The sequence below is a fragment of the Lolium perenne genome, chromosome 6, assembly GCF_019359855.2.
Source record: "Lolium perenne isolate Kyuss_39 chromosome 6, Kyuss_2.0, whole genome shotgun sequence".
NCBI lineage: Eukaryota > Viridiplantae > Streptophyta > Magnoliopsida > Poales > Poaceae > Lolium > Lolium perenne.
This window is the reverse complement of record NC_067249.2, coordinates 29,761,349-29,773,320: the sequence shown is the minus strand read 5'-3', so window position 1 is coordinate 29,773,320 and position 11,972 is coordinate 29,761,349. Positions and strand designations below refer to the sequence as shown.

At 44.0% G+C, this 11,972-nt stretch overlaps 2 protein-coding genes across 19 annotated transcripts; both read left to right on the top strand.

Annotated features, from left to right (window-relative positions):
* Nucleotides 1-1,422: 1,422 nt before the first annotated feature.
* Nucleotides 1,423-2,487, top strand: LOC127310636 (BTB/POZ and MATH domain-containing protein 1-like). The gene has a single exon (XM_051341292.1). It carries the CDS (start codon nucleotides 1,423-1,425, stop codon nucleotides 2,485-2,487), a length of 1,065 nt encoding a protein of 354 aa, XP_051197252.1.
* A 3,422-nt stretch (nucleotides 2,488-5,909) lies between these two features.
* On the top strand, nucleotides 5,910-11,752 carry LOC127308447 (uncharacterized). Of its 18 annotated transcripts, XM_071821518.1 has the most exons (10): nucleotides 5,913-6,476; nucleotides 6,679-6,757; nucleotides 7,553-7,609; nucleotides 7,698-7,711; nucleotides 8,990-9,163; nucleotides 9,328-9,420; nucleotides 9,542-9,611; nucleotides 10,155-10,294; nucleotides 10,661-11,301; nucleotides 11,444-11,752. In XM_071821518.1, the coding sequence occupies exons 1-5, from the start codon at nucleotides 6,227-6,229 to the stop codon at nucleotides 9,091-9,093; spliced, it is 504 nt and encodes a 167-aa protein (XP_071677619.1). In that variant the 5' UTR covers nucleotides 5,913-6,226; the 3' UTR covers nucleotides 9,094-9,163; nucleotides 9,328-9,420; nucleotides 9,542-9,611; nucleotides 10,155-10,294; nucleotides 10,661-11,301; nucleotides 11,444-11,752. The 18 variants fall into 18 exon arrangements, 16 of the variants coding, with proteins under 16 accessions (XP_071677619.1, XP_071677618.1, XP_071677616.1 ...); XM_071821517.1 differs by lacking the exon at nucleotides 9,328-9,420; XM_071821515.1 differs by having other exon boundaries at nucleotides 9,328-9,611.
* The last annotated feature ends 220 nt before the right edge of the window (nucleotides 11,753-11,972 follow it).

Genomic DNA, 11,972 nt, shown 5'->3' with positions numbered 1-11,972 from the left:
GCTTCGACTAGTTTCCTGCATGGCACACACGTAAACATTAAATACGAGCCTCGATCGGCTCTCAGGTTATCCTGTGAATCGGCTCATGGAGCCGATCCACCCATGATTCGTATTGGTTCTACGATAACATGGTGGTCCTGCTTGATCAATACTAAGCTAAAACGATCTACGACGATTTAGGGTTTTCACCACACAACCGGAACATCTTACACGTGATTGAGCCTGACAGGTTCGAAAGATGACGGAAAATTAACCCTAGAAAAGGCCTAAAAACCAACATGAAGTTGATCTTCGGAACATCCCTTCTAGGATCAGCAAACCGTACCTCACGCCCTACTGGATCCTTCAACCCGTTTGCAAGGCCTAACCATATGGATATTAAACTAATCCTTGAAGAACAAGGAACAACCGTAACAGATCGGATCCACTAAACAAAGACTAAGCAGGGTGCTGTCCTGACACCTAAGATAGGTGTAAGGACAGCTAGATATCTAGGGATAGCAAAGCTAAGCGAATACATCAAGTAAATATCGATGCAAACCCTAATATATCTATGATAATGGTGTTGCTCGCCATCAAAAAGACTTCAGTACGAGCAACACATGAACAACGAATAAACAAGATACTGCCTAGATCGATCTAGGCAGCATAGCGCTTGCCCGGAAAAAACCCTCGAAACAAGGGGTGGCGATGCGCCTAGATTGGTTTGTTGTGAACGTGATCGTCCTCCTTTCTCAATAACCCTAGATACATATTTATAGTCCGTAGACTTTCTAACTTGGGAATAATCCCAACCGTGCACGAGCTAAACTCTATCTTTTAATTCTAACCGACACATAACCTACTATAATTTACAGATACACGGGCAATCTAGCCCAAACTCTTGCACGAGGCCGATTCATGAATATTTCCCGTGTATATTCTCCAAGCCCATCTCAATCACGGCCCACCTCCTGACTTGGTTAAAATCTGGTGATAACAGCATGGCTTATAGTCGTGGTTGCCATGCCCAATATATTGCTTGGCGACGAGGCCAACTCCAAGTATTTGTGTTCCGATGAATTGTCAATGTTTCTTAGTATAGTACTAGATCAATTGATATTAGTATTTTGCCATGTGCGTGAGTAAATGGCTCCAAGTTGCACTGTCCACAAACTAATTCTGCCTAAGTGCAAATTGGAGAATTTTTTAAGACTACTGCGGGCTATGCTAAAACTCTGATTTCTACTACCGTGCACTACTTTGTATTGTAATCCGAGTAGATGTTTGTGCACGCCACTAATTTCCCGTTTAGAAGTCGTGCGCCTGTATGATTAGTATATAAACGATTCAGTAGGTATAGGCTCGATATATCTAGCAAGACGTTCGTGTGGTTCCGTCCATTGACGACGCGAGGTAAGCCGGAAGCAACGTGCGCCGGCCATGGTAAACGAGACGTCCTCCACGCACCAATCGGTGGCCGCCACCGGCGTGCACCGGTTGAGGGTCGTCGGGCACTCTCTCCTCAAAGGCACCGACACACGCATAAAATCAGCGACCTTCCGTGTGGGCGGCCATGATTGGGCTGTCGCATACTTACCTGACGGCGAGAAAAAGGAAGGGTCTCTCCAAGATCACGTCTCTGTGTTCCTCCGGCTGCTGAACGCCGCCGTCGTCAAGGACGAGGTCGTGACGTCCATGTCCTTCTGCCTGGAAGACCCCACCTCGGGGACAGCTGGTACGATCGAAAGGACTGGCACTGTCAAATTCTCAGCCAAATCTCAGACCTGGGGTTACCCCAATTACATGTCCAAAACCGATCTGGCCGCGTCTGGGTGCATCAAGGACGACTGTCTCGTGATCAAGTGCGCCGTCAATGTCATTACCTCCAAACTCATCAACAACGACAACGAGGAAGAAGAAGATGTAGCCGTACCACCCGCCGAGCTGGACAACCATCTCGGCCGTCTTTTGGAGACCGGCGTCGCGACGGATATCACGATCAAGATTGGATGGCTCAAGCAGTTCAAGGCACACCGGTGCGTGCTCGCGGCGCGGTCGCCGGTCTTCCGCGCGCTGCTGTGCGGTTCCATGATGGAGAGCAAGAAAAGCAGCATCCGCGTCGTGGACATAGATGCTGATGTTTTCAAGATCTTGCTACAGTACATGTATGATGAGTCCACGCCGGCGTTCATGGAGGAGACCACCGAAGACGCGGCAAACATGACGAAAGACTTGCTCATCGCGGCTGATCGATACGGCATCGAGAGGCTGAAGCTGATATGTGAGAGGAAACTGAGCAAGGCATTAGATGTCAACACGGTGTGTTCCGCTCTCGAGTTCGCGGATCGACACAGCTGCCTGCAGCTGAAGAATTGCTGTCTCGCTTACATCGTAAAAGATCGCGAGAGGTTGAAGGCCATTGTCAGAACGCAAGGATTTGATCAGCTAGACCAGAACTGCCATTCTATACTATCGGAAATCCTTGTCAAATCTCTCCATATTTGATTAATGATGAACAACCAAAACACAATCAATTGTAGAAGTTCTTGATAATTATCCTGGGGAAAAGTAGGCATGTTAATTAATTGTGTTTAGTCCCTGCATTCTCTTTTTCGATAAAAGGTGCTTTATTACTCTCTCCATGGCCATAAGCCAATGTTTTGGGCCCTCTGCCTAACCCCACCCCCGCTCCGGTGCGATGCCCTCGCCTCCCATCCGCCGCTGCCTGCAGTGTTTCCAGGGCAAAGCCAGGCAGCGGCGACGGCCTTTTCCTTCTGTGTCAGGGGTTCAAATCATGGTGGCGAGCCTGATCTCGGACTCCTCGATGGTGGTAGTGGGGCAACGGCGGCCGGAGTATGGCAGTAGAACTGCGGACGCATCGGTAGGTGGCGATCGCGTTGGACGGCAGCCATGGCAGCCGCTCAACCTCCAACACTTTATGGTCGGCCTCAGCTCGCGGTGGTGCTCCTGGTCTTGATCCGCATCACGAGGACGCCTGGGGTGGCGACCCTAGGCTTGGCGGTGGTGGTCGGCCCAAAGCTAGATTGGCAATTCTCGAGATATGTCATGCAGACTGTAGTCCCGACCGTGAGTTGGGGAGACATAGTCTCTCACCAACTCCAGTGATGGAGGTCTATGGCATCGTTCTACATCATTACCTTGATGAAGGCATCATCGATCAACTTTTGTCAACCCACTCATGCTGCTCCAGGGAAACCCTAAGAGCTGGTCTGTATCGGACGATGGAGGCGTTGCGGTGTCATGTGCCCTCTTGGCAGAATCGTTCGTGGAGAAACGTTGGAGGGAAGAGGCAAGAGATGGAGCAGCGTGTCTTCTTGCATGAAGTCTTTGATGGAGATGTCAAATCATGCCTAACCGCAACGTGCTACGTTGAGTCATGACTTGTCCAATAGGTGCTATGCACGGCAGCAGGTGAATTCAAGCTATGTTGGTTGGCGAGACTCGACGACATGGTGCCGAGGGGTCTCAGTGGCAACCGCGAGTGCGTAGGTGTTCGAGCGCATAGCGGTGGTGCTCTTTGGCACAATGGTGGTGTTGGTGGCAGGCCTGGCGAGGGCCTTTGCTTCATTCTACAGCATGGAGATGGGTTAGCGGAAGAAGGCGATTGCGACTTCCGAAGCGTGCGCATGAGGTGGTCTCTCTATTTTGTCGGTGAGCCGACGATGGGTATGGCCAGGGAACTAGGCCTTGTTTGTCCCCTATCGATGAGCTAGTAGGTTGTGTGTTGCCACCTTGTTTGGTCTATTTCGGTATGTCTGTTTCGTTGTAAGGCTTTTGCCAATGTTTGCTGAATAAATGGAATAAAACCTTCATGTATCACTTGAATATATAGCCCAGGATAACTTCTGCATTTCAAAAAAAAATTACTCTCTCTATTCAATAAAAGTTATCTTAATTTTGTCTAAATTTGGATGTACCTGGATCTCACCATGTTCTTTATTGATGGCTTGTTGATCCTTCTTTTTCTATCCCCTCCAATCTAAAATAAGTTTTGATTTTTCATAGAGTTGGATATATCTATAATTAAAATATTTTGTGACGTCACAAGGGTTCGACGAGGTCTTCGCCGAAGCCGTAACGCTTTGCCTTGTGCTTGATCATCTGGAGGCTTCCAGTGCCGGCATCGTCCTTGACAACCTCCACACCCGCGAGCACAGCAAAGTACTCAGATTTGAGATTTCTCCCGTGTCTTCCTTCTCCAGAAGAACCTGGCCACGCACAGCCTGCCGGAGCCCAGCGGCAGAACGCGTGTCGCCTTAGTGGTCGTCCATTCTGCAGGACGAGGCGGATCATCTTCCCACGCGCACTACCTCACGTGTCCGGATTACCGGCACTTTCTTGCCGGCAGTTTAGAAATATGCCTTCAATGCTACTGATTAGGGGCACTTTTTGGTGAGTGCCTTAGATTACTACCTAATTAGCGGCACTTTTAGGAGGTTGCCGTCAGGGCTTGATTTTTTTTTTTTTTTGAACAAGGAAAGGCACCGGGGGTGCCATATTTTCATTCAGCTCATAAGCAGAGTACATCAAGAAGTACATATCCCTGTAATTCAAAGTTTTGGAAAGAAAGAGCAAAGGGACAAGAGCCTATACATCTGTGAGCTGAATGTAGACAAGTGAAGATAGGCAAAGACATTGGTCGTCGAATTGCCTGTTGTGCACAATCATGGGCTACTCCATTTAGATTTCTATTTATGTGAAAGATCTTGGACTGCAGTTCTTCTGAAACTCTTTTATAGTCTGCTATTTGTTGCCTAAGCTCCCATGGTACCTGATCACTTGTAAGTGCTGTCGCTGAAGCTGCTCTTGCAAGAGTTAGGTTGTCAGTAAGAAATGTAGCTCCTTGTGCTTGGACCTGGGAAGCAACTTTTGTTGCAAACAGAAGCGCAGCAGCTTCCGCAAGCAATGGCGAAGAAGAGTATGTTGTCGAGGCCTGAATCATGACTGTTTCTTCTCGACCTTGTCCGGGAAATTGACAGTAGACTCCAATTCCGGTCTTGCAATTTTCTTGAGTATCTTGTGCTTTCCTTCTTTTCCACGCCGCGTCCGTGAAGATCTTGCTTCCTTGTATCTGTAAATCCGACCTGATTGTATTGCCCTGTCTGGTTTGATTTCCCTGTGTATTCAACCTAGCTTGTATCTTGTTCCCTGATACCTGTACAACATCCAAAAGCTCCAGGTTTTTTTTTAATAGCATTTGTCCTTTGGTAAATCTGGAGAGGAGTAGAATCTTTTTTGTTAAAAAGACAATCATTTCTAGATTTCCATAGACACCACATAAAAATAAGAATATTTTCAATAGTACCATTGGGGTGATTCATATTGAGAAGTCTGGTAAGAATCTGAGATATAGAATCAGATGGAGAAGCAAATTGGTCAACTCTTAAGTGCTATGGGTTCATAAACCAAGCCGCTCTAGCAAAAGCACACAAGAAAAATAGATGTTGATCTGTTTCTTCCAAATGGCATCTGCAACATAGTTTGCTTATATGTTTACTGTACTTACCCGCTCTGGCGCCCGAGGAAATGGCTTGTCTTATGATTCTCCAACCAAAGGTTTTTATTCTGGGAATAATGTTGCTATTCTTCCAAATAGTTTGAAGTAATTGTTTGGTAGAAGTACTGACCTGTCTCGGCGTCGGCTCCCCCTGTTCAAACAGTCGCTCGAGACATGCTTTGTAGGCGCTTTTGGTGCTACATTTACCTGCAAGGGTTAGTTTCCAGCAAAGGCAATCTTCATCCTGAGTAGTAATAATAGGAGTGTTTTTTATTTCTTCCGCCATCTGTTCCTGAAACAAAGTGTCAATAAGTTGAGAGTTCCAAATTTTCTGTCAATAAGGGCTTGATTATTACTGGCATTTATCGAAGTGCCAGCATTATTTTCCGGAAATTTAAGGGTCTAAATGCAAAAACGAACAGACATGCCACCAGTGACCCGACCCAATTCTCTCGTAATCCTCTCCCCTCCGTACTCTCCAGCACCCACCTCTCTCTCTTCCGTCCACGATGCGGCGCCGCCGTGCCGTCCGACGCCGGCCGCGTCCGCCGCCTCTACTCACTGAGCGAACTGCGTCTTGTACCTCTCCACTGGATCCCGACTCGCGCCCCGCCGTTCTGCACCTGAGAGGGACGCCACGGCTAACCCTAGCAATGGTTCGGCACGGTCGCCGCCGCGGTTCCCGTGCCGCCACGCCTCGTGCTTCTCCCCTACCACATCTGCGGCATGATTCTCGCCCCCGCCCCCGACCGCGTGCTCCTGCTCCTCCGTCTTTTTGCCATGTGGCTTGGCGCCGACTGCGACGAGCCCTCACACGACGCCATCGTCCCCATCCCACGCAGGGGTCCTGCGCTGTACCCCGCCGTGGGCGCCCTCGAGGACCGCAACATCGCCAGGGACCACGACAATCAAGGCCTAATCGTTGACAACCAGCGGTTCGTATCGAGCATCGCCGACCAGACCACCCACTTAGCTGGTGAGACCTCTCATCCCCTCATCTTCAGATAGTGGCTCTCATATGAATGTCGTTTCCATGCTTTGATGCCTAACAATAAGTTTCAGTAGATGCACCTTGGGTGGGCTCGCTAGATTGATGTTTTCTGTTATACTACCAAATTCACAATGTGTGGTGTCCAGATCTCGTGATGCTATCATCTAAGCTGGGCACTTTTCTGCAGCCACAAGCTTGCTAATGGACGGGGAGGACAGCAGTCACAGACTTGCTCCTGATGTCCTTTTCTTAATTTTTAAGTATAAGTATATCAGATTTCTTCCCTGAATGTTCATGTATTTGATCACGCCATTGATATTAATGAGTCTTCTTCATCAGGAGATTATACAGTATGAATTTAAGATACTCCAGATTTTCTCTTTTGCTAACTTAGTTCTTGAAGTGCTGACCGCTTGGTGCCCATTCATGTTCCATTAAGAGTGAGGTTATTACAAACACATGGGAAAATGGATTTTTTTGTGATTAGAAAATATGGAAAGAAAATCGGTGGTCAACCTAGGTTATTAACATGTATATACATTTTAAAATACAACACTATTTTTCTGCCAAGAAGGTCATTCCTGGACATGACCAGACAACCTCTTATGTTAAGTAACCCTGAACCTATCCACAAAATTCCTGGTCACCACTACAATGTTCTGTCAAGCAGGATTCATTTTTTTACATCATGTATGCTTTCTATCATGTGTTTCCCTACTTATGTAATTACGCTATAAGACGCACGCCATGGCGATCCTCAGCAGTGACGTGCAAATATATCTGTAGGCAATTCAAATCACAGACACATCATCTTGTTGCAAAGACGATCTCCATGTATATATGCTTTCTTGGTTCATTTGCTGCTCAAGGGCTCGTCTAATTTTGAGTTTTAGAAGCTCTGATTTCCAAATATAGATGTTCTTGCTGCTCTTCTTCACCTTAAATTTGTTTCAGTAGATTTTTTTTAAGAATTAAATTTGGAATCTTTTAATTGTGTCTATGATTCCATCTTAATATCTATGCAATATGCTGATGGAATCATTTTCAAACTTTACCACCAGGAAGCACAAATGTAGTATGTTGCTAGCTGCGTGGACCATCGCTTCTTGCAGTATCAGGTTTGAACGAATTTATGGTTCTTGTGTACGTAACCATCTCACTAAAATAAGGGAACATGAGTGTGATCAGTAGACTTTTCACTTGCAGATCCAACCAAATTGGTTAGTGGGAGTGCTGATGGTTTCGCTGTGGAATATGAATCAGGCAATTCTATTATTACACTTGCTGTATGCCAACTTTTGAATTATGACAATGTGGTTATCGAGCTTGCATGTGATGGCGGTAATTTTGCCCTACATTGTAGTAACATTTTCTGATGCACTCTGTAGGATGGTAGTGTTGGCACTGTCAAAGCAATGGTAAATGTCTGCTCTGTACAATATCAACCTGATTGCGCTCGCTCCATTGCAATTGACTCAGCAGATCACAAGATTACTGCTGTGATCTTCACAACATACAAGCCTCTTATTGTACCTTAGTGGGACACACAAACTATGTTGCGAAGACCGTAGTATCTGGTTTCGCTGCCCAAGGAGCTTCAGTTTTCTATCAGTAAAAGTACATCATAGACAGTTCCAAGTTCATTAATTTGAAATTGACATATACACATACTGTCTGTGCATGTGCCAATATCCTTAGACAATAGACACAAAAAGAGCTGAGGCGTTTGCCAAACAGCCTTATTCTCGGCTTCTTCTTCAAAGAGGCTAGAGCAATTTGTGTATAGGTTGTTCACTTGAATTCGAATACCACATCTTGAATTATATGGGAGTCATATAAGTAATATTAAGAGAGACTGGATCTTCCGCACTTTCTGTGTCTACCCCTTTAGTTGTGTATTAATGTTGCTTATTACAGAACAAGGTTATGTCTTTGTCTTTTTCACTATTTTTTGGCCATACACAAAGTGATAGGGAAGCTATATTGTAGATTAAGAGTTGAGAGAAAACTTCATTTGGATCAGAACGAGGAGGAATATCAATCATGTTACAAGGTCTCGGATTTGTGATGCCTTCTTCCAAAGTTCTTCCATGGAAAGGATCAATCATCTTAGTATTATTTTTATTTTGTTCTGAGATTTACAAATACACTTTGTGTCCATCCTTCTTCATTTAGTGTGAGAACTATTGGTATGAGTACCATCTACAAGCATGTAATTCAACCCATTTACTGTTGGTCTGAGTACTTGGTACTGCCATCTTGCTGCCACCTACTAAACGTATGGGAACTTCATCCATAGTGACCATGTCCCCTCTAGATTATATTTTAGCTTTCATGTATCGTAGCTTCCCTGCAATATTCTACAAACAGGAAATAGGCATTTTATTTGAATATTTTACTGATGTCCAAAGGTTGTTCCGATCTATAGCAGTTCACAATTCGTAACTATAGTTTACTGTTTTAGAAATAAGTATAATGGGTTTTCATTTTGCTTGCAGATTCTACCAGTAGCTTCACTGTCGCTGGCCCGCTTGCCGTTGGCCCGTTGCCGATGTTCCTAGTTGGCCACACCCCCAAACAACAGCATCACAAGTACAACTGATGGATCGGCTAGATATGTCTGTTCTAACCTATGAAGGCTTCAGGTGATTCAGTAATGCTGAAAAAGGATGGTATGTTGCTTCTTTTTGTTTTCAGCTGTTTGGAATAATACATGTACCACATATTTGCAAACCGAGGATTTAAAAGATATAGAGTTTGTACCATGTTATTTTGCACAATGAATACTAAATTGAGTGTTCCCGTTCTTTTCCACCTATAAATTTTGTACCCTCAGTTAGGAATCTGAATGAGGTGAAAGGCGACTCCGGACTTTTCAGATCTCATGGGTGAATTCTATCCTTGCACCCAAGTCAAGTGTGAAGCTATCGTAATTAGCACCTCCTATTTAAACTGTTTTTATTAGTACTTTCTGTGTATTTATTGATTAGCAACCTCCTTTTATTTGTATGCCTAGTCAATTATTTTCCTTTGAATATTGGATTGTTCAGGTACTAAACATATGCAAAGAAACTGATGAGGCTCAATGGCACCACGGGATATACTCCACGGGAGAAGCGGGTATGACTACAAGCCTCACCACTGCCACTTACTGTTGAAATATTCTCCCTATGTTTGAGTAATAATGTGTTCAGAAGTGAACTATTTATTTCCTTTCCTCTGAAACATACATGTTACAAGAATCTTCCCCTAATTAATTTAGGAAGTAGCAATGCAAGCCCGGACAGTGGCATGTTTCATGGTTCCTGAACCAACTGCCCACATTGGGTATTGTATAGTGCATATAATGGTGCCCTATCAACTTCTGTTGGAGTGGTTCCTGAAGAGTAGAATGGTTTACTCCGTGAAGTATCTCATTTTCGGTTTTGTACTCTAGCAACTAGTCCTGCATGTTACTTACTCCCATGTTAACTGAAAGTATAACTGAAAGATAAGCAGTCTGTGCCACCTATACTCGAGAGTAAGATAGTGTAATTTTATCATGAATGTCTCGTTGTCGAGGTCTGGAGATGCGCCTTAAAGCTGCATTTGTCGTTTGGACTGAATCTCCTAGCCCCTTCAGTGTTGGTAGTTGATTTTTGGTGTGTAACATTTCATGAACAGGCCGAAAATGGAAGTGCTGGGCTCCCATGCGCAGATGTGCATCCATTAAGAAGTGAGCAAACTCAGGGGAAAAGCACAGAACAATGGTTGCCAGTTCCTCTGTAAGAAGCACAGATGCCGTCATAACAACATTGTCACTGGTAAGTGTGAGTGTGTGACTACATCCTCTTGCTATATATGGCTTTAAAATTGGCACTACGCACACAAATAAATAGAGATGAAACCACACAACCCTGGTTCCGAGCTTTTTAATTTATACAAGGTGTGTTGCTGCATTGACAGTCTATAACTTGATCTTGATGCTTGTAATTACCAATCTATAGCTTGTTGCATGTAACTGCCCTTCAAGGAAGATGTTATGCTGGTCGGATATTTCTGTGCTATCTCCCTTTCTCCCCCTTTCTAACAGTTGTCAACTTAGAATGTAACTAGTGTCTACTTTTCTTGTCTGATCACAACTTAGATGTGTGTGAAATGTTTTTCTAATCTACTCCTGCAAATAACAGTAGTGTACCCATGTTACACGAAAGAGGGCATGACAAGGAGAGGCAACTAGAGGCACAACTCTTACAGAAGAAACTGAAGGAAGAGAAGGCAAGAAAATTCAAAGCTATTCCCCACCCCTACACAACAGACTGTCCAGAGTACATCTCCGTTTTTTCAGAGTACATTTCAGTTTTTTTCAGAATTTGAAGCACATCTTATACTTCAGAAACAATTAAATTACTCCACTTTCAGAAACAATTAAATTAGGAGTAGGATGCATAGCACTTCCAGAAACAATTAAATTAGGAGTACTACAGAATTTTAATCAACTTACTGTAGAAGCATACCACTTCCAGAAACAATTAAATTAGGATGCAATAATATACTGTTAATAAAGTACTGTAGGATGCAAATGTAGTTCCCTGTTATCTTCTTCAGAGACCTGACTTGAATTCGTTTTGAGACCTGACTTGAATTCTTGCCTGGTATCTTCTTCAGAGACCTGACTTGAATTCGTTTTGAGACCTGACTTGAATTTTTGCCTGTTATCTTTTTGGAGCAGAGGAGTAGAGGAGGCGCAGAACAAATGTCAGTTAAGGACAAGTGCCTGAGCTCACTGGTTTTTACTATAAATGTGTATACTTTCTATTCTGTATACAAGGTACCTATGTACTTGATAAATTTAGTGTGTTACTACTTACTAGTTGCTGCAATTTGATTTTATTTTCGCAATGGGTAATATGTGTACTTCCCTGATGTAAGAAACATTGCTACTTTTGTCATGTTTGGTCTGTTTATTCTAGATATGATGGTACTGTGCTGACATTGGAGGAACAAGCAGCGAATCGGGAACAAATGATGAAAATTGAGCACCTTTGGTCAGACAAGTAAGATGGAAGCTAGTTAGATGAACCCTATTAGATGAACCTTGTTGTGTATTTTATGTAATGGTTTCAAACCATGTTGTTCATGATGTGGAGATGAACCCTATTGGTCATGTAAGTTAGATGCCTCGATTGTGAACCCTTGAATGCTTCAGAATGTTGGTTTGAGACCTAGACTGCTTGGAAATATTGGTTTTAAACATTGTTTAACTTATTGAGTTTGATGTATGCTTGATTGTAGATTGCTTGAATGTTTGCAGGCAGTATAGCAACCTTAAAAATGCCTAAGAAAATAATCAGCGGCACCAGAATTAAAAGCCTGAAAAAGTAATTGTAGGCATCCTTTAAAAGTGCCGGCAAAAAGTTTAGATGGTATCCCTAGAAAAGTGCCAGTAAAAAGATTTCGTGACATTTTTCGAAAAGTGCCGGCAAAAAGATTCTATGGCAT

Excerpts from the sequence above, each read along its gene's own strand:
- LOC127310636 (XM_051341292.1), top strand. The coding sequence starts at position 1,423 with ATGGTAAACGAGACGTCCTCCACGCACCAATCGGTGGCCGCCACCGGC.
- LOC127308447 (XM_071821521.1), top strand. The coding sequence starts at position 6,227 with ATGATTCTCGCCCCCGCCCCCGACCGCGTGCTCCTGCTCCTCCGTCTT. Across the intron at positions 6,477-6,678 it reads CCAGACCACCCACTTAGCTG|CCACAAGCTTGCTAATGGAC; the intron begins GTGAGACCTCTC and ends ACTTTTCTGCAG. Across the intron at positions 6,758-7,552 it reads TTCTTAATTTTTAAGTATAA|GAAGCACAAATGTAGTATGT; the intron begins GTATATCAGATT and ends CTTTACCACCAG.